The following is a 23,557-nucleotide window of genomic DNA, read 5'->3' on the forward strand; positions in this document are numbered from 1 at the left end:
CTTTCCCTCCTTTATTTCATCCTGATGGCACCACTGCCATCTCTTCTGTCTATAAAGCTGAACTCTTTCTCAAACCTTTGCTCACAACTCCACCTTGGATGATTCTGGGCTTGTCCCTCCCTCTCCTCCTCCTCTGACTATTTCATGTCTACAATTAAAATTCTTCGTAATGATGTTTTCCATGCCCTCACTGGCCTAAACCCTCAGAAGGCTTATGGTCCTGATGGGGTCCCTCCTATTGTTCTCAAAACTGTGCTTCTGTGCTTGCACCTTGCCTGGCCAAACTCTTCCAACTTTGTCTATCGACTTCTACCTTTCCTTCTTGCTGGAAGTTTGCCTACATTCAGCCTGTTCCTAAAAAGGGTGACCGTTCTAATCCCTCAAACTACCGTCCTATAGCTTTAATCTCTTGCTTGTCTAAAGTTTTTAATCTATACTGAATAGGAAGATTCTCAAACATGTCACTTTACAATCTATCTGATCACCAGTATGGCTTCCGTCAAGGTCGCTCTACTGGTGATCTTCTGGCTTTCCTTACTGAGTCTTGGTCACCCCCTTTTAGAGATTTTGGTGAAACTTTTGCTGTTGTGTTAGACATATCAAAAGCTTTTGATAGTCTGGCATAAAACTTTGATCTTGAAACTACCCTCCTACGGCTTCTATCCTTCTCCCTGCAACTTTATCTCAAGTTTCCTCTTTGACTGTTCTATTGCAACTTTGGTAGATGGCCACTGTTTTTCTCCTAAATCTATTAACAGTGGTGTTCCTCAGGGTTCTGTCCTGTTATCCACTCTCTATTTATTATTAACCAAACTTCTTGCCTTATCAACTCTTACGCTAATGATACTACCCTACAACTTTTCATGTCTTTTCATGGGCAACCAACCGTTCAGGAAGTCAATGGATCATGCAGGAACACCACAGAATGCCTGACTTGAGATCTTTCTAAGACTTCTAATTTTGTGGCAGAGAAAACTTAGTAGTGTTCAATGCCTTAAAAACTCAATTCCTCCATCTATCAACTCAACACAATCTTCCAGATAACTGTCCTTGCTACTTCAATGATGCTCAACTGTCCCCCTCTCCTACACTGAGTATCCTCGGCCTGTCCTTTACTCATAATCTAAACTGGAAATTTCACATCTCATCTCTTGCTGAAACAGCTTCTATGAAGTTAGGCATTTTGAGATGTCTCTGCCAGTTTGTCTCACCCTTCTAACTGCTAACTCTGTATAAGAGCCTCATCTACCTATATATGGAGTACTTTTCACATGTATGGGGGTTTCCTCTCACACAGTTCTATTAGATAAGGTGGAATCAAAAGCTTTTCACCACATCATCTCCCCTCCCCTGATTGACTGTCTTCAACCTTTTTATCACTGCCGGAATGTTGCATCTCTTGCTATCTTTTACTACTATTTTCATAATAACTGTTCTTCTGATCTTGTTAACTACATGCTTCCTCTCCTGCAGCCTCGCTGCACAAGGCTTTCTTCTTTCTCTCACCCTTATTCTGTCTAACTCTGTAATGCATGAGTTAACCAGGACTCAATCATTCATACCTTTCTCCAGTAAACTCGAGAACTCCCTGCCTGTGTCTGTATTTCCAGTTTCTTATGACTTGACTTATTTGAAAGGGAGGTTTCAAGCCATTTATCCCTGTCCTTTGGCTAATTCTTTAGGCTCTGTAAAGGAAATGGCAACTGAGAGGGCCTTTTTCAATTTTTTTATTGCCCTTGGCCAAGCTTTCCCTCTTACATAAAAAAAATAATGATAAAAAACATTTGATTAAGTGTGTCCATTTACCGTTAAACAAATAACATTTATTTTTGTTTCTCTATTTTTTTCTTTTATATCTTTCATGTTTTCTTGATGTAGTGGTATGCACATCTAATAACTGATACCTTAAAAGCCATTTCATGAAAGGTTTTCTACCAAGCACTATAAGCAGAACAGTAATATGGGACCAACTTATCGTTGTAATACCTGAATATTTCTGTAGGACAATTTGATTTTTATGCTCTCCAATGTCAGCAAATTTTGTTTTTGACAACCTGCCAAAATTTTATTGGCCTTATAAATGCTTCTCACATCATAAGACCATGCTTTAAAAAGATTTGTGGGAGGGAATCAAGAAGTTGCTGGTGAGCCAACATGCACTACCCTCACTAAAACACAGAGCCCACACAGCTATCCCACTCCCTGAATGAATAACCTTTACTTTATTAGATTATAGTGTGTGTGTGTGTGTGTGTGTTTGTGTGTTTGTGTGTGTGTGTGTGAGGAAAAGTGCAAGACTTGTTATTTGTTAGGAAGATCGACATTATCATTACATTGATATATTTGTATGTTTTGTTCCTAGTGTTGATGTTAATGATGATGAGACACACCACCTGAATCAGTTCCAGCCCATCAGAAATGTAAGTGTTGAGAATTGTGCATCATTCCAGTCTTAATTTTATATTTAGTTTTCTCATCATATTTAATGCTTGCTCATAATGAACAATAAATGTTGTGGTGACTCCTACGTATATACAAGGCTTAACATGGGAAAAGGTTCCAGCATGACTAATTTTAAAAATGAAGGGAGTGGATCCAGAATGGGTTTAACTGCTATGATGAAGCCCTTGCTTTTGACAGTTTACCAATATTTCCAAACTCTCTCTCTCTCTCTCTCTCTCTCTCTCTCTCTCTCTCTCTCTCTCTCTCTCTCTCTCTCTCTCTCTCTCTCTCTCTCTCTCTCTCTCTCTCTCTCTCTCTCTCTCTCTCTCTCTCTCTCCAATCATTACCAAGCAGTATGGTAAGGCTGTCTTCATTGGCTAATGATTGGCATCCTGGCATGTCATAGTTTGACTTTGTGTTGTGTTAAATGTATTTGTGTTCTGTGTCTCACTAGGAGGATTCAGTAGGTTTTTTATATTCAGATGTGCCTTTAGACAGTTCATGTATTCTTAGTGCCTGACATCAGTTTTCCTTTCTTACATCTTTATAGACACCATAAATAATGAGAGAGAAACATTCACTGCCATGTTGTGGAAAAAGGGCTTCAATGCTTCACAATAGAAGATATAAACTCAAAAGTGGTTGACTCTGGGACCTTTTCCCATAGAAAACTTCAAAAGATACCCTATAGTAAATCTAAGAAATTATCTAGATATTAAATTAGTTCGACACATTAAATATAAGGTTACTTATGACATTCTTGAAAGATTTGAAAAACTACTAAAGAAGAAAATGCAACTTTTTTTAATCAATATGAAGTAGTATGTTTGGTTAGATTTATTACTGTTTTTCTTCCAAAATTATGTGCAATACATATCAGGTGGTTTACAAAATAGTAGTAAAAGATACTGAGAGATACTGTTTAATAGAACATAGAAAACAGCTTGATTCAGCATTTAACTTAGATTGAATACCTTTAAATCTGCTGAAGGTTTGCTTGACTACGTCAGCTTTGTGAAGTGTAGCTTAACTAGGCTTATAGGCTTGGTCATGGAAAGCAGAAAAATACATGAGGACAGTTCAGTCATAAAACTGAGTGATTAATTGTATAGTTTTTTTTTATGGTTATTGTTTTTAATATCTTCATTTCTCTTCTAAGCCTGCCATGCATCAAGCAGCCTATATTACACATATGAAAGATCTTTCTTGTTACTTAAGCCATCCTCAGGTTTGGCTTTGGCAGTAGTTTTATCTATTGTTAATGTGAGCATGTTCATTTTTCCATGTCATCTTTACTTGTGGGGTAAGAGTAAATTGATAGTACAGTATCTAAAAAGAAAAGAATATATAGATTTTGTTTACTACTTATGTACAATGAAAATTGGGAGTTGAAAATAGTGTATATGAAATAATACTGAATGATTAGGTAATTATTGAGTTTAATTGTTACACACACAGAGAGAGATAATACTATACAGTGACTTGAGAAAGAACAATAACATAGATTAGAAAATTGCTTTAGGATATCATAGTTGTCATGACAGTAACATGTACAGCTAAAGCCAATGTGTATATTAAAAGTAAAAGATTAAAGATTTAAGAATTGATTGAGAATTTTTGCATTTGATATCTGTGGTGTGAGTAGACTCAAGGATGGAGATAAGGAGATGTTATTGAAGATTTTGCATTTTTAATAGAATATATAAAAAGTAGCAAGACAGTGAATTTTATGAAATACAGTACTGTAATGTTAGTATTGGTATTCACAAAGAATGGGTAAGCTTTAGATGAATGACATAACCTCAGATATATATATATATATATATATATATATATATATATATATATATATATATATATATATATATATATATATATATATATATATATATATATATATATATATATATAAAATAGGTGTTTGTAATTTGAGACAATGATACCTGTGAAGTTAAAGGATTAAGAGAGAGAGAGAGAGAGAGAGAGAGAGAGAGAGAGAGAGAGAGAGAGAGAGAGAGAGAGACAGACAGACAGACAGACAGACAGACAGAGACAGACAGACAGACAGACAGAGAGAGAGAGAGAGAGAGAGAGAGAGAGAGAGAGAGAGAGGAGCACAGTTAGGAGACCATGTAGAAGTAGGGATTCTTCTGCTTAGATCGCATCATTGTGAGTCCCAGGCAACATTTTTTCTCCAGGATTAGACAAGGTGAGATGCCACATAGTCTAAAGCATAGTCTTATTAATGGACAGAACATCACTTCACACTCAAGGACTGCCAAATTCAAACTGAGCATACATCTCAGTGGCACTGTTGTAGATCATATAATGAGATTAATCATGTGTTCAAAGAATAAAGAAAAATTTATCAGTAGATGAAGTTATTTAAACAATTTTGCATGTGTTTTCTTTAATTAGAAAGAAATTATGATATGAAATTAACCCATTTTTCATATATATATATATATATATATATATATATATATATATATATATATATATATATATATATATATATATATATATATATATATATATATATATATATATATATATATATATATATATATATATATATATATATATATATATATATATATATATATATATATATATATATATATTGCTAAACTGTTTCATGTCATAAGTTTATGAAAATGCAATGTAATCTTCAGGTCAAAGTGTTGTACATAGTAATTTGATAACACCAGACATCAAGATCTCCATGCGTGGCTCACACTGACTTAGCCCAAATATCTTGTGATGGAAATGAAATGTGTTTGTAGCCATATTCTAGTTGATAACCTGTGTGGAATTTGAATACTATATGGTAAGGTTCAAATGTGTGATGGGTGAAGTTTTCAGTAATGAAGCTGTTGCTTAACTCTTAGTGAGTATTCATTTATTGCTCATTTTTATCTGCTTATTTAATCTATGTTTATTTTCTGGCATTATTTGAAAATGACCATCAAAACTTGTTTTTTGTTTTGATGTTTCAGAGTTACAAAAGCATTGATGGTACAAGGGTACGTAAATTTTAAGTTTTCTTTTCTTGCATGGGTTTTGGGTTGTAGTGTCAAACATTTCAGCTATTTCCTGAGCTTTCTGTCATTTCTCTTGTAGCATACTATATTAATTTACTGACTGCATTGACTGTTTCTTACATGGTGGCTCTTTTCAACTGTCCTGTTAGCAAACGTGCTTTGAATGACAGCTGTCTCTTGATACATAATGAAATTGAGCTCATTGAAACAAGGCATGTTTCTGTTCTATCTGTCACTTGCTATTTCTATCGTGAAAATTCAAGCTTTGACTCATTGTTAAGACTTGCAAAAGTCTGCATAACAGCTACATTGCTTAGTATTTTTAACATTAGCATATTTTTAAGTCATATGGGCCACGTATGGAGTAATTGGTGTATTTTAGCTTTAACAATCTGGCCAAACCAGTAATTAGTTTTACACACACACACACACACACACACACACACACACACACACACACACACACACACACACACACACACACACACACACACACACACACACACACACACAAATATCTGTATATATATATATATATATATATATATATATATATATATATATATATATATATATATATATATATATATATATATATATATATATATGCATGTTTTGTAAATAACCTTTTTCATAGGTATTTTTATGTATTTGAAGAATTGTGTTGTAGAATTACAGATCATTCATCAAAGATACTTGTAGTATACATTTATCTATCTATCTATCTATCTATCTATCTATCTATCTATCTATATATATATATATATATATATATATATATATATATATATATATATATATATATATATATATATATATATATATATATATGACATTAATATATTTTTTCTATTCTTTTCGCTTTCTTTTAATTCTTCTGTATTGGACTGAATTTGAATTAAATCATTTCTTTGCGATCATGTCAAAGTACAATCATGGTTACAAGTCAAGTAACCTGCCACTCTCACATCTATTAACTTCATGTGTTGTGTTGATATCAAGCCCTTTGATCTGCTAACAACCTAATCTTTGATAGATTCTAGGCATATATGAGGACTTGAGATTGAAGGAAAAATGCAGTAGATAAAGTGAAACACTCCTAAGTGCAATGTATGTTGCTCTAATATATACCACAACTGTACATCAAAGCCAAACCTATAACTAATTTTGTGTCAGATGTAAATAAGCTTTGATTTGAATTGTTGCTGTACAGGTGCAGTGCTACTCATTGCACTTGTACCTGGAGAGGTGTTGTGCAGATGTAAGATATAATAGATGGACATAAACTGAAACAACCTATGTATGAGAGTTGGAGTTCAATATAATGGATTTTTATGTGGTATTTTTACAAAAAGTGTATACTATATGTAATACTTAATTTTGGTCATTGTTGTTATTGAGTATTTTTTATTTTACTCTGGAATTATGAAAGTCAAATACATATGAGGCCTTAGAATCATACGGTACCAAGCGCCATACGTACCAAAAATGAGTTATGCACACCAAAGGCTGCTACAACTTCCCCTCTGTTTGGAGCATGAATCAAAGGTACAGAAAGTCTCAAATCAGTCGGAAATCAGTGTAAGTCAAGGTGACTTTCACCTCTATACCCCACTGCATGCAGCATGTATCTTGTATGAGAATCAGACAGTACAGAGCCGTGGGGGTGGCGTAAACTTTGAACCAACTAAAGCTGTCGACACAAGGCTTGATGGACCAACGAGCATGTCTAGCCCAATGGGAGCATGTGACATGTGTGCTCTCAACCTATCAACATCCAGAAACATCCTTCCTCACCAGAATTTGTATACACAGCCAGACAGATACTTTTTATGTGGTGTTATTTTCCATTAAATAGGAGTCATTACTGCTGCCATGAGTTCATCAAATAGTGAGTGATGGCCAAGAAGGTTTTGCCGCTGTAAAAGTACAGAAAATGTTGTGAGAACTGAATAAGTGGAAAACTATCATCACAAAGCAGAGGAAAAATTCGGGCAAGGATTATGAATGGCCATTTAGAGAGACGAATGAGTGTGCAAGTATTGGTCCTCCATATAGTGATGGATGTTTTACAAAAGTGAAAAAAGCTGCTGTACCAGAAGTTTGCCTTGTTTCTTTAACTTTGTTAAACAATATTAATAGATTTACAGGCAATAATAACAAATTTCATTATCACCATTATCACAATCATTATTACATTATTTTTGCCATATTGTTTTAAATAAGTATGACATGAAGTGATAGGTTAGGTGATATACATCATAAAAAAAAAAAAAAAAAAAAGGAATATCTTTATTAGTTCCTGAGATACATGGCTTTCAAAGTCGCCAAACTTTGAAGCTGTTCTCCAAGGTTTTTAAAAAAGTGGCGCTTGGTACTGTATGATTCTAAGGGCTTCATATATGACTGATATTTTGTATCCATTATAGACTAATGTATTGCATTAATGCAGTACTATAATGTTGTCTTTGTAGTTGTGGAGATCATATGGTTGTTATTTTAGATTGAAATACTGATTCATTGGAACCTTTCCTTTAGGCAGCAATATCATGGCTGCTGCTATAAAGTGTATACATATTTTTCAATGTTTTTAAATGCTAAAGATTTAATCTAGCTTTTATATAGAAACAATTGCAATCAAATGTGAGAAACAAGCATTGAAATTTCAAGAGAATGGTGAACTACAATAATTAGGGCAAAAGGTAGGAGTAGAAAAATTGTGGTAGCTTTAAAGTGTAAAAATACATTTGAGGTGTCCCACATTGGAAGACACTCATCCACTCCTGGAAGAAAGAATGACAAAGTGAGATGACAAAAATAGTACTTGTACATATATTACTATGGTTATTGTAGTGAGTATAAGATAATTGTTTATAGTGGAATAGGAATGTTGTTTAGTGAAAAGAAGGAAGTCTTTAAGGGAGTTAGACCTTGTTCATTGGAAAGAACAAAATAAATTATCATGTAATTTATAAGATTAGTCATAAGATATCAATAATTTTCCTGTACCATTCCTTTATCTTCTTGGTTTCTTACAAGATCAAAGAGTGAAGGGATTATGCAATTAGACTTAATGAGGAAGGGGAATGTCCAGTTAGCAAAGTATCATCCACACCATAACTTTTGCTTCATTTTCAAGGAATAGTCAGAGGCCAGAAGCAGTGCTAGAGATGGCAAGTCTCAGGTGACTTTTATACTGCATCTGTAGCTTTATATAATGTCATCTGTACTGAGAATAACCTGTATAGTAATTAAGTTTGTTGACAGTTTTTTGGTAGTGTTCATTGTGCTTTTAAGTAAGAATAACACCAAAATTTATCTTTATCAGCATGAAAAGAAAAAAATACACATCACTTAGTTGTACTGTACCCTGGTTGTATAAGATATTATAAGGAAACATTTTGCTTCTATAACTTACATTGATTGGGCTCTTGTACACCTCTCAGTAATTAACTGTCATATATTTGATGTTATGCATCTCTTATATCTCTTAATATTTCATTAAATATTATCACCAACCCTCCAAGCACACTAGCCAGGAATGGTGTATATGTGACTTGGGGGTGTTATGAGGTGTGGTTAGAGTGGATGCAGTGACAGGAATCTCATAATGTTATGCATCTTTTTTTGCTTCTATGTAAGTTTTATTATTGCCTGTTTTAGGTGATCTCAACTTCGGAATGCATTCCACAGTGGGTCAGGATAGAAGCACCCATAATCAAATATGGATAGTATCCAAAATATTGACCAATTGATATTTGGCCTTTTTTGCCCAAGATAACGCTTGTATACTAACATTTTTTCTTTTATTTATTTTTTTTTTTATGGAATATTTGTACATCAATATTAGATAAATTGGAAGAAGCAGTAATTTTCCAAGTCTCATGCATGATTTGTTACACTCAGGGTCCTGGAGCAGAAGAGGGAGGAGAAACCGCAACAGACTCAAACAAATTTGAGAAAGCGTGGCTCCTTCGCATCTGGTCGCAGTTTGATGTGCGATATATGAAGCCCTTCTTGACTAACAGTCGACCTACGCTCTTGGACACAACACCTTTGTGCTGTGCCCCTCTTGCCAGGCTACTGACAACAACAGAGCAGTTAACACAGGTACAGTAAATTGCTATAACAATTATTTTTGGATGCACCACTAGAAATGTTGTACCTTGAAATGTATCTTGTGTGAAAACAGGGTCATTGTGTTAGTTTTACTGTTGCGTCTATGAATTTTGCTTGGTTGAAGATATTAATACTTCCTTATTTCACATCTCAACCATGTCTTTATTTTTATCTTACGAAAGGTATAACACGTTAATCTCAGTCATTGTACATATATTCTCTATCTTCACTGAAATGAAAGATATGAACCTAGGGAATCTTTTAATGATTACTGATGGAGACTGATTGGTGTGCTAGTGGCCTGTTTCAGTATTGTTAAGAGATTTTTGTTGAATGAGTCATAGTAATAAATGATAGCAGTTATGAATCAAATCCACCATGTTCTGTACATATAGAAATGGTAATTGTCTCCAGGATGTCCATCATCTTAACACTTTTTACAGTAGTTGGTGTAATTCTTGATTATAATGTGTGCTGATCAGTCTCCTCTTCTGTAGGATCAACTATTGCTACATATTCTTGTCATAGGCACTATATTTTTCACTGATCAGATGTCAATCATCCTTTCCATTTCCAATTGTTTTCTCTCAAGTGATAACTTGCTACCTATTGTTAACTGTCACTCAACAGTTTTCCTTACTGCAGAGGATTGGCTCAATGTAATAATTTTACTTACTGTTTTTATTTTATTAACTCGATTCTAGGGTCACAATCCTCTTAATGATGACATGCTTGACGACACACTAATTGGTTTTGGAGGAGTGCGTACCTCCATAGATTCTTCAAGGCAGGTGAGTATATTGAAATAGTATGGCAATCATTCAGGTAATGTGCAACCTATTAAGGAGATTATGCTGAAAGAACAATCCTCTTTTTTATCTATGGCTAAGAAGAAATATTCTTTTCACGAGGTCATTGTTTGCTATGTAGTTTTCTTATTTCTTAATGTCTTTGAACTTAATGATGCATCAGGTCTCCAAGCTTTCTATGCCATCAACTGTGAAACATGTAAATGTTAAGGATAAAGTTATTCTTTCCTTAATATATCCATTCCAAGTTAGGTTTGCAAAGTAATTGTTGCAGTATTAATGAATCTTCAGAAAGCATATGACATACTTAGCACTGTGCATGCATGGTGTGAGAGAAGCTTTTTGGAGGCAGTAAAAGCTTCTCACATCAGCAATGTTGCATGTGTGAATGTTAGTGGATGCCTCAGCAGTTCATTCTAGATAACATATTGGCATCATACAGTAGCTGACAATGTACCTCTTGACACAAACCAGATACTGAACAGGCACAGAAATCTTTCAGTCGTGGCTAGCCCCTCTTTGCACAGTTTTATGTAGTGAAGGTGAATGGTGCTGAGGTAGAGGCTCACTTGGTATTAGGTGCTTTAGCTCTCAGGAATAATACAGAGCAGATGAAATAGTGCTTAGCTTTAAATCTGAAGGCTATGTAAGATTTTTTTCTAATCCTATTTTCTCTCTCTCTCTCTCTCTCTCTCTCTCTCTCTCTCTCTCTCTCTCTCTCTCTCTCTCTCTCTCTCTCTCTCTCTCTCTCTCTCTCTCTCTCTCTCTCTCTCTCTCTCTCTCTCTCTCTCTCTCTCTCTCTCTCTCTCTCTCTCTCTCTCTCTCTCTCTCTCACCTAAGGGATTTGTTGTATAATTCTCTCTACCTATTTTGTAAGGACTATTTATTGATTTTGTGTATATCATCTGAATTCAAGTATAGCAAAAGCACAATAGGTTTTGGAACTTTTTTGGGCAAATTAAAATGAATAGCACATTTTTTTTTATTTCCACCACCCTGGCATATGATTATGTTTATAGCAGTTTAACTTGCTATTAATGACCAGTTTCATTGCAGATATATATAAGTATTATTGTGTGCACTTTTGTTTTCTATTTTCTCAAAATCAATCTTAATCTTTGGGAACACACTTGTGCCTTATTTATGGAAATACCATTCCTTTTATTCCTTGGCCTGGGTGACTGAAGATACTACTAACATTGAAAATATTATTTTCAGCGAAATATTGGAAGACCATCATAGTTAAATTGTTAATGTTTCCAAGTATTAAAGTACCACTTGGGAAAAAGGAAACATAAAAAATGTGGAGCTTATTTGCTTATCTGTGCCTTTGGTCATTAATGAGTAAATATTCATGTTAGAGAGAGAAAGATTGATGGGTGTATGTGAAGGTGAGTGTATGGACCCGTATAAATAGAGGGAGTTTGTAGGAAGTCAAAATAGACTAGACTGTAGCATATCATGTACACAGGAAGAGAATGGCTTTACTAATTAGTAAAGACAACTATGAATTATTGCCATGCATGCATGCATCTCATCTGTGGTTATTATCTTGATACAAGTTGTTTGAGAATCATCTACACACGATAAATATTGTAACTTTACAGTTACATTAAACAGTGGCGTAGTAGTTTGTTTGTGTTGTGAGGCATGTGTGTGGATGAGTTGGTGTTGTCTCATTTCAGAGAAGCGGTCAACTGCATCAATCCAAATATAGCCCCAGCCATAGACATGCAGATCTGCAAATGTGAAGTATGCCCTGTGGGCCTTTATCGGACATTTCGGTCGTGGCTTAATTTGTAAAGATATTTTTTTACTCTGCGTACATGCTGCTTTATAACCATACAAGTCAAGTCATACAAAGCACTAGGAGGTAGCATTGGCCTTTAAAAGGCCCCTCTGTAAATATGCTACCCATCAACTCCTACACATATTGCCTGGAAATAAGTCCCACACCACTAACATATATATTTGATTCCCATTTTGAGCTCTACTCATTGTTTCTGTAAACTTCCTCCAAAACCTAGAGTTGCATGGAGAGAATAAAAAAAAAAAAGATTCACTATGATTGACAGGAATGACAATGCTATGATTGCCTGTTGTAACAGTGTAGTAATGCTCTATGAAATAGTGCATGAATCTTCAAATTTGGAACCAAGGAAACCATATGAAAAATCTGAATTTTTCATTGCTTGTGCTGGTAAAGATTCAGCAGCTTCTGCTTGTATAATAATAGAGAGGATCTGGAAGATCATGTGGAGCTTCAGGTTAGCATACCTAAATCCTATTGACCTTTGGTCTGGTTATTGAGCTTTCAAGAGTATTCCAAGGCTACTTCTCAGGTGAAAATTATCCAGACAGCAGACTGCTGCCTTGTGTCAGATGCTCAGGACAAATTGACCCAGTTGCTTATTGAGTCTGATAGTTTGTCTGTACACTAAAGTACAAGAATGCTATAAAGTGTGGAAGGTATGTATCCACTTCTTTCCTGTGAGTTCAGGAGTGAACTCAGAATGTGGCTCTGCATTCACAGTTTTCAACTCCTGTATAAACTCAATACTGGGCAAGGCTGTTGACACAGCCTTGCCCAGTATTGAGTGATGATTTGCTCTAAATGGAATCTGTGAAGGCTCTGATTATAGTTCTTGATGCATTATATAAGAAGAAAATAACTGACCTAAGAGCCTCCTGAATCAAGACAAAAATCCAATTTGCTTGGGAGCTTGCTAGATGGAGATCCAAGACCTGCCTTATCTAAACACTGGCAGTGTCTGTCTTGCTATATTAATGTTGGACATTTATATTAAATTGTGGTCTTTGGGAGTAAATTCCTTCATAGGATTGAGGTGTCACCAGGATGACCTTGCGTCCATTTAGCAATTGCTTTTTGAGACCAGTTTGAAGCATTTTATCTATACAGTTCAACATGATCTTAAGCTGTATGATGATGTTGCTTATACAACTGTGAGGGACAAGGGACAACCTGGGGTCAGGAGACCAAGGAGATGCCCACATGACTCATGGTTGAAGCAAGTCTCCAATCTGGCCAAGGGGTGCATGGAGTGGAAAGGGCTGTTGTATTGTGGCTTGGTCAAAGTAATAGAGGTGATGTAAGCCATTCATTTGATTGGTAGACTCTGTTCATGTTCATGTATGATAAGAGTCAAGGCTGTATTTAGATATATGAAATCTCATAATGGGTGGAAAATGATAAGATAATGTATGTATTTAAATAGCTAAAGTAATGAGTTATACTGAAGAATATTCATAATATCCAGGTGCTGGTGTTCAGCCCATGATAAAACAGGTGGGCTAGAGTTGATCCTTTCAGTAGCTATATGTAATATAGGGTAACAAAGCTGTGGTGTTTGAAAGAAGAATGAATGAGTCACCTTTTGAAAAAAATACGAGAGAGAGAGAGAGAGAGAGAGAGAGAGAGAGAGAGAGAGAGAGAATGTACGTACATTTCACATGCAGTAAGATGTTGTGAAACTATGGAGGAAAGTAAAAACTGTAATACCTCAACACAAGCTGAACTTATTATTATTTTTTTTTTAACCTTTTTTTGCAAGATTCATTGGAAATTTGAGAGAACAGTAATAACCATTTAGCTAATCCAACAGATTCGTGGTGCCTTAATGGTAATACGTAATCCAGTTGAAGTCATTTTTAATAATCTCTGTTTACCATTAGTCTTTTACTAAGGTTATGGAAAATAAGGAGTGATATTGATATAGATAGTTCAGCAGTCACAATGATATAAATGGTCACATGTACTAATACTAGTTTTCAAGTCATGTGGGATGGTTAGTAATCACTATAATAGCACATTCCAACACAAACTCCTTTTACTGATTAACTTTACAGCATGATTACAAGTATTACTTGCTGCACAGTGTGGCAGTAGCTTAGTGATGTGTTCAGCAGGTCTTAAAATGCCTTCAACCATGTGCAGAAATTGTGGATTGTGGATTGATCTCCAGCTCACTGAAGCTTCTGCCTTGCTAAGGATATCTTTCCTTTTCATGCTTTTTTGCTCCTTCCTGTAGATGTAGCTGACTTAGCCTTTATAAACATCAAACATTTCTTACTCCTGCTCCTGTTCAGACATATCACTGTTGTTGAGAAGAGTACACATCAAATTTCAGGGATAGTGAAGACAATTATGATTGATTTTTTTTAAATAAGAATACAGAAAGCAGATGAACACCAGCTGACACATCTTATATCTTCAGACAAATGACTCACCCCTATTTCACTTACTGCACTCTTGCACTTTCAGCACTCAGCATCTTTGTCTTCTTGTGATGCATGAAGTCATTATAGTACTTTCACTTATCAAGTACTTGTTATTTGACGTGAGAGACCAAGGAGTGCCACCTCTCAGTCCTTTGCATTCACACAGATTTATCTGTATGTTTTTAATTTCATTAAGAACTTTTTGCTCTTCCGTCACCCAAATTATCATTACATAGCAATGTTTGACCATGTACTTATCCAGATGAAAATAAAATGTTTAACTTTTCACATTTCTCCTTTGAACATTCAAGGCAAATTGATTTCCTCTCTTTTTCATTAAACAATAAGCATCATTGTATGAATTTTCATCCCTTTCCCTCCTCATACATGTCTCCCTTTGTTTACCCAATACTCATTGAAATATTCCTGTTTTTACTTCCTCCACCAACATAGATTTCTAAATCCTTAGTCTCTTCTATGATTTCTAGAATAACAAGCATTTCACGAGTACATGTGATGAAGATCTGTGAATGTAAAATTGGTTTGGTTTGTTTGGCATATTTCTGTAAAAGTGCTGAGTAATATCAGTAACCAAATTTTCTGCTGCTTGTGCTTTCCTGACCACAGGAATAATCATTATTAAATTAAGAAAGTTCTACCATAGTAAAAACCAATTATGTACAGTGCTACTGAAATGAGGAAATATGCACCCAAAAAAAATTAGAATTTATTAGTAAATTTTGGTGATGTACTTATTCATATAGTTTTGAATTTCTTGCTGAAAAGGTTTGTTCGCACTGAGACCCAGCAATATAAGCTGTTAAGAATAACAGTCCCTCAGTTACAAATTAAGACTAACTTTCATTCCTAAATAAATAAACAATCCAGTCACTTGAAGGTAAGCACTGTATACAGGAAAAATCAAATGCCAATCACAAAGAAAATTAATTCTGACCAAATCATTTTCATTTTTAAAGACAGCACATTACAATCATAAACAAAGAGCCTCAATGCCCAGTTGTCTATTATAGGTTAATGTAAGGAGGTATAGGCATTAGGTAACATTTTGGTACATTGCAGTTCCTTATTGGTTATTTTGTAGTGTTTTGAAGTTATATATATATATATATATATATATATATATATATATATATATATATATATATATATATATATATATATATATATAAAAGGCCTATAGCGCCTGTAGGCTCATTTGAAGAGTGTGTAGGAAGCACTGTTCAGCTTCTGCCCATTAGTGGTTCATGCACTTTTATTTATAGTGGTACCCATATTAGGGCCCATATCACCATCCAAGCTCATCTTGCGTGTTACCACCTAGGACTTAGGTGTCATGGTGACATTTAGGTAACTTTAAACCACTCAACAAATGGCAAAGTGTTTTAAGGCTGTACGTGGTGGGATTCGAACCTATGTGTGGACGTCTGCCCGATCCCATGCTCACCAGCTTATATATATATATATATATATATATATATATATATATATATATATATATATATATATATATATATATATATATATATATATATATATATATATATATATATATATATATATATATATATATATATATATATATATATATATATATATATATATATATATATATATATATATATATATATATATATATATATATATATATATATATATATATATATATATATATATATATATATATATATATATATATATATATATATATATATATATATATATTCTCTGAACCCAGAGTGTATGATATATATATATATATATATATATATATATATATATATATATATATATATATATATATATATATATATATATATATATATATATATATATGTATTTAGAATCATACACTCTGGGTTCAGAGAATGCTTTATTTTAGCACTATTCATTGAAATATTAAATTAATCATGCTTTCTTCATCATTTTCTTGTTCCTTTTTTTTTATGCATTGGGTTCAAGCAAATTATAAATTCTGGGTAAAAGCCAAAATTTGGAGTAATAAGTATCAAACATTATCATACATTTTGCTATCACACTGTTCTCATAAGAGTGCATATTATAGAGTTATCTAGAGTATGTTCTGCTTTAGCTTTAACCTGTAGTCTATTTGAATAACAGTCAATCTCATTAACATACAGCTTGTGCTCCTTTCTACCTTCTGCTGTTATTTTCATGCTTATTTTTTTTCTTTCCTTTTTATGGTCTTTATTTCATAACTAATGGATGGACTCATCGGCTCTGGCGCCCGGGCACTAAAGCGGGAGCGTGACTGTGGGGATAACCATAGCCAACTCAGTATTGATGCCCAGAATTTCATGTAACTAACAACCCTGTTCATCAACCATCACCACAACCACTACTTACTCCTGCTAGCACTCCCACCACCATGGAACTACTAACTACTGAACGACCAGACTGGTATGTGACATGGCAAAGAGGCATTTCTTTTGGACTTTTCTGTAGTTAAATGTCTTACTGTTGCTTTGTTTGGATGCCTGAGGGAAGCTCTTGGACTATGAAAGTGTCGAACTAGCAGGTGGCAAAGAAAAGTGACCAAATACTAAATATTATTGTTCAATACTTTGCCATGTCTCTCAGGAGGTCTGGTGACATCTGTTTTTGCTATGAAAGTTTTCTTGCTTTGCATCAAGGCCTTTTAAGAAAACTTTTCAGTGCAATCCACTACATGATTGGATGTCATTACTTTTGAATTATTTTGATGGCAATACTTAAAATAAATGTGTACTCTTCACTGCAATGATTTTTCTTGATAGTAAATTATTAACTATTGTTCATTTGGTTGCTGCTTAGAATATTTATTCATTTATTTTATTTACTTTTGAAATTATTTATTTATTTATTTACATATAACTTTTGCATATGTGTAGGAAGTAAATTAATCTGAGATGTCTTAAAACTATTGTTTACTTCATTTCTAAACGCTTGTTTCTTTTCTTGAGGTTAGACTGTTGCTGTGAAAACTTCCAATGACCACAATGACATGGTGACGTTTATTTTGCATGCATACCTCAGTTCCTTCCTATACCTTGCATTTCCATGTGCTTCACTCATGTGTTGATTTTTTGTGTGTCTGTTATGCATTGTAATTCAAGATGTAACTTGTCTACATATTTGAAATGTGAGTCAACTTTTGAACACACACACACACACACACACACACACACACACACACACACACACACACACACACACACACACACACACACACACACACACACACACACACACACACACACACACACACACACTACATTTCAAGGCTTATGCTTATTTGAATAGTGTATAGCTCTGATGATAAAGGCAAAGATTAAGAAAAAGAGGTGATCAGATTCCCCCTTCACACACCAAATTTTATTTGGTATATGAGAGGGAAGTTCAGTATACAAAAATGAATCTCATATTTAGATTTGGTAACCCATGCATTGAATGTAAATTACTGCATATACTTTATTTTGGTATCAATAAAACAAATATACAATAGAAAAATATTTTTACTATGCTTAAGTGAAAATAAAGGTGTTGTGAGGCTGCGATGAGTAGTATCCCTTTGCTTAACTTGTACCATGATGGGTGACAGAGAGTTGCAAAATAGACTCCTCAATGGAATGAAAATCTATTCAAGCAAAATTATGCTGTAAAAAGAATCTTCTTGCTCCATTTTAAGCAAGGCTATCAGAAGTTGGTACTAGAATGAAGTACCTCCCTCCCCACAACAACTGCCAGTAATGATGACTTATTCTGCAAGTCATGTCAGATTATGATGTGCATGTACATGTTGCTTACATTTTTTCTCAATAAATTATATGAAATAATTAAACATTATTTCTATTAGTGGTTTTTAATTTCATTAGAATTTCATTAGAAAAATTGAACATGATAAAACACTAGTAATAAACAGTGGGTGGGTGCTAAATACAATTTAATGCACTAATGATTCTTATAACAAAATCTATTTGAAGATACATGCTGTGATCCAGTTGTTCTATAGAACTATTTGATTTCATTATGTTGGTTACAGGGCAAATGCATCAGCAAACATTTTGACACAAAAGAGCTTACTATTTCAATTTATTAAGGATATATTGCATTTTGAAATTTAATGTTACAGAACTTTGAAAGTAACTTTTTTCCATTTTGGGTGTTTTGATACTACGTAGTACATCACTCTGGTTCTTAATGCCTTTTACCATAGCTGAAATATATATTTTTTTCTGAAGTTGCATAAGAAATTCTCAAGGATTCTTAAAATGAATATATTGGATTGATTTAGTGGATAGCAATTCAGATTATTATCCATAATACTAAATGAGTATATACTAATCTGTTGTAAATAATTTCAATACAATTCTACTGTGCTATAAGAAAGATGTTGGTAATTCTGCAGAAAGCAATAAAAAAGGACCATTATTTCTAATACATCATCATCTAACTGTATCGGGCTGCTAACCACACCTTTCCTCATCCGATACTTTAAAATATCAAATTTTAGTATTATTGCAACTTGAAAGCTCTCAGTTATGGAATTCTAGCATGCTTGAGAATTATTAAGTCTTGTGAATACCTTTTTTTATTTATTTATTTTTTTTTTTTATTTATTTATTTTATTTTTTTTTTTTACTTCCTAAAATTTATTCTCTGAACTCAGGCTTGATCATTCACCAAACAAGCTTTTCCTTCAAAGTTACATGTATCAAATAGCATGATTCACATTGATAGCAAGTAGCATGACCTCCTTTTTCCACCATTTTATTTGTTCAAGAATTTAAGAAGTAAATGTATAGTGGATTGATACAGTATAAACTGGGAAGGTAGAATAAGACAAAATAAAGATCTGTGCAAGGGAAGAACATGGTAAGATCTCAAGAATATGTGATGTAGGAAAGCTCAATAATGATAAAATTGAAAGGAGACTGCATTTTGGCATAATCATGTAGTACCAGCAATCACATGTGTAAAGTAATAGTGAATGGTTGAGGGTTTCAATAAAATGCATTGTCATAAGATAATTTAAGATAAAAAAAAAGTAGCCAAAATTGAGATGTCTTGTCTTAAATTTTAGGAAATGTATTTGTTTAAGGGAGGTACATTGTCTTGGTTATTGCTTTTTATGAAAATGTCAGCCTGCTGGGGAATGGTGGAGTATGGAGAAAAGATGAGAGAGAAAAATTTGATGATTAGAGCATGCAATTGTGGTCATCTCTAATGGATAATAGGGAATACAGGAACTGGTGGACTGGGAAGATCTGATAGTAAGAGCTAACTGCAGCAATGAACACAAAAGACATGAGTGCAAAATAATGAGATGAACAAACAATGTAAAGAAGTTTAATTTCTAGAACAAAAATATTGACACTTGGAATGAAGCTAAAATGTAATAAAACTATGATTAAAAAGAAATAGTATAGAGAAAGAAGCTTATACCACAATTAAATACGTTCAATTAAGGAAATTCATGCTTTAAATTTAATCACACACACACACACACACACACACACACACACATGTATAAGGAAAGTGATTAAATTTCTTTCTTCTTCAGAATGTAACTAAACCAGTGTATGATGGGGACTTAGGCCTGGGTTCTGCAGGAAGTGTGGCCACTCGTGTGTCTGTTGCCGGCTCCCGAGGCCAAGACCTGTGAACAATTATTAACCACTCTAATGAAGCATTGCTTACTCATCTTTGCCTCCACTGGAAAATCCATGGTTTCTACTGACTGGTGTAAATATAAGAAAAAACTTTCCATGAAATGACAGATGTGACATTCTAGAAATATATCTGAAAATTTTGAAATATGTGTTATAAACGATTCAAGACAGCTCTCAATGTGCAAACAATTATGTGTGAAAAGTTGTCAAAGGCAGTGTGAGTGTATATTGACAATGGTGTATCAGTGTTAATTATTTGCGTAAGTGGTGTTTGAGTGTTACTGTGCAGTTCACCCATGTCCTATACTGTGCTGCAAAAGTAAATATGTGCTCAACACTATGTAGTTTCAAATCATTTGCATTCCAGTCTGGTTACAAGATCCTCTTATAGGCTTTTTTGTTCACAGAATTACAGAAGGTGATACTACATGGTATTCATGCTAAATTGTATACTGTACAATAGTAAATTACAGAGTTAAATATTTTTATTAGTAGTAATAATTCTTTTTTTCATATTTTCATGTGATGAATAAGGTAATTCATTCTTTGTGGTTGTGCAATATCATATTGTGCAATCTACATATAGTAATGTCATACACAGAATGTAAATATGTTTTTGTTTTTGACTTAAGTGATCTTATATATTTTCATGATGTTCAGAATAAATTATCACTAATGCTAGAATACCTTCAGATAAGGGAAACTTCACTGAAGTTCATTCTCTGTTTCATAATCTCATGCAGGTGTTCAAGTTCATAATAATGGACATCACATACAAACACACACACACACACACACACACACACACACACACACACACACACACACACACACACACACACACACACACACACACTTATATAAAACATGCAGTACTGTAATACGTACTGTAGTGTGTTCATGTTGCATCCATTTTGTAAGATGCTTTTATTTCAAGTTTACATTAAGTATAAAATGCATTGAGCAAGGCAACATATATTGCAGTTCTTATTGGTTATGTGCACATCCTTTGTGAAATCCGTAAGTCTGGAAAGCCCTCATTTTGTCCAACATTTTTGTTATTTCCATATAATATCAGGAAGAATATTAAAAACATTCTTTGATAACTGAATATTAGTTATCCCAAGATTTTATAGAAATTCTCAAAATGTAACAATAAATTACTTCAAGATAATTTAATTAAAATGGAGGACCAAAAGAATCTGAAATGAGGATTTGCCAAGAACTTTGTAAGTGCTTTGCAACAATGAATTTCTTTACATATGACCAGTGTTTACATTATCTCATGATTTAATTTGCATTTGTTCAACAAATATGAGGAGTTTATTATCTTATGAAGATTGTATACTGTATTGGAGAGATGTATGAGGATATTGCTGTGGCTTAACCATCACACTTGTTCAGTGGTGGTGTAATTTAAGCATCATATATATATATATATATATATATATATATATATATATATATATATATATATATATATATATATATATATATATATATATATATATATATATATATATATATATATATATATATATATATATATATATATATATATATATATATATCACATATTTATAATATTTATTGATATATTATTTGGATTTAAACACCAAAGAACCTGTTTTACTGTATGTTTATATTTTCATGGTTTAAATATTTTTCAAAGTGTTGTATTCACATCTGTAAATATAAACTTACTGTATTGTACGGTTTTGTGTAATTGTTATGGAAAAATTCTGCTAAAGGTCCAAACTTCTTGAAGCATATTGAGACTTCAAGAACTATTTTGGTTGCCAGATATATGTAAGTAATAGATTATATATTGTGGAAGCAGATTGAAGCTTCAAGAAATATTTTGGTTGGCAAATGTAGAATTGTAATTAATAGATTATATATTATGGTAATCAGAAGTTTTCTGAGAAAGGTTAATATGTGCCAAGGGGAAATGTTACTAATGCTTATTTGCATACATACCATGGGAAATTGCAGAAATTATTTTATTATTATAATATTTATTTGAGTACATATTGATATACAGTAGTAGATTGTCAGCAGGAAATAAGATTTTCCCAACCAATGCATTTCCCTACTTGGGTATATTTGGAGATATTGAGTGATATAACATAAGGAAAATTATGGTTTGTTTTAACTGAAAATAAATGTGTAAAATGCCCACCCAGATAGTCATTTGAATGGTACATTTTTTTTGCATCCACACACCTCACCTCAGCCCTCTTATACACACTCGCTATCAAGCTGCAACCTAAGCAAATCAACTGTAGGGTGCCCATCATGTCAGTCTCTTGCTTTATGAAATGTGTAGAGTTGATCATTGTTTACATACAATATACATATGTTGTGAATCTATTAATCCTTTGACTCACACGTACACCATAGGAAATGTATTTAACTGTGGTTTTACATCTGAAATGGGAATCATAGGTTTCATCATCATTACAATCTTGAAGCATTTATCACCATTACATATTCCTAGCCTGTGTTAAAATTGTGTTCCTCCATAAAGCATGTTGAAACTTGACAATAAATTCTTATCCTAAAATAAAGGTTTCTAGTTTAATAGTAAAATGGGTTGAAATTTTTGCATCCCACAAATAATGCAAATACTTTTTAAAATTGATTAACTTTTGTATTAGAGATATAGACAGAATAAAGATGAAAATAGTTAAATGTAGAAGATGGTAAGAAGTACAACATTGTGGAAGTGAGAAAGAGGCTTAAGGTAGACAGAGGAGTGGAATTTATAAGATGAAAATCTTTTGATTTAACTTAGCAGTATAAAATAACTGAGTGGAATCCCTCAAATGTATGAAGGCATACATAAATGGATAAGGCCCTTGTAGATATGGAGTTAATCTGCTGAGGAGGGTGAGGAACAAAAAAAAAAAAAAAAAAAAGTGGAAATGACTCAAAATACCTATGGGCAACTTCATAAAAGCAGTGACTTTAAAAGAAGTGATTTGCTCCTTTATTCATTCCTTGCTGCCATTGCCTGAGGAATCCCAATGGAGAAACAAGTTTGATAATATATAGTTTGTTACTTGTACTTGCTACCGATTTACAGTTGGAGTCTGAAATGTTGTGGGTAGAATATCAAAAGATAACTGATTAGCTACATCTTAAGATACCATAGCATGAACCTGTCATCAACATTTTCTGTGATCTTTACATGACTTTTGGTCCTGCCAAA

At 33.4% G+C, this 23,557-nt stretch overlaps 1 protein-coding gene across 7 annotated transcripts in view; it reads left to right on the top strand.

Annotated features, from left to right (window-relative positions):
• The window catches only part of LOC123518649 (sodium/hydrogen exchanger 7-like), a 33,892-nt gene extending 11,006 nt beyond the window's left edge, over positions 1 to 22,886 (top strand). Inside the window, exons 10-15 of one of the 7 annotated variants that reach the window (XR_006678853.1) lie at positions 2,363 to 2,420; positions 5,442 to 5,468; positions 9,393 to 9,596; positions 10,310 to 10,396; positions 16,897 to 17,092; positions 20,235 to 22,886. Coding sequence is in view for 5 of the 7 variants with exons in the window: in XM_045279580.1 (XP_045135515.1) it covers positions 2,363 to 2,420; positions 5,442 to 5,468; positions 9,393 to 9,596; positions 10,310 to 10,396; positions 20,235 to 20,336 (478 nt within the window). In the remaining 2 variants the exon portion in view is untranslated. Of the gene's footprint in view, positions 1 to 2,362; positions 2,421 to 5,441; positions 5,469 to 9,392; positions 9,597 to 10,309; positions 10,397 to 12,099; positions 12,167 to 16,876; positions 17,093 to 20,234 lie in introns of those variants that run through there. The other 6 variants (XR_006678854.1, XM_045279582.1, XM_045279580.1 and 3 more) reach the window with 6 other exon arrangements.
• The last annotated feature ends 671 nt before the right edge of the window (positions 22,887 to 23,557 follow it).

Source organism: Portunus trituberculatus, chromosome 44 (genome assembly GCF_017591435.1).
Source record: "Portunus trituberculatus isolate SZX2019 chromosome 44, ASM1759143v1, whole genome shotgun sequence".
NCBI lineage: Eukaryota > Metazoa > Arthropoda > Malacostraca > Decapoda > Portunidae > Portunus > Portunus trituberculatus.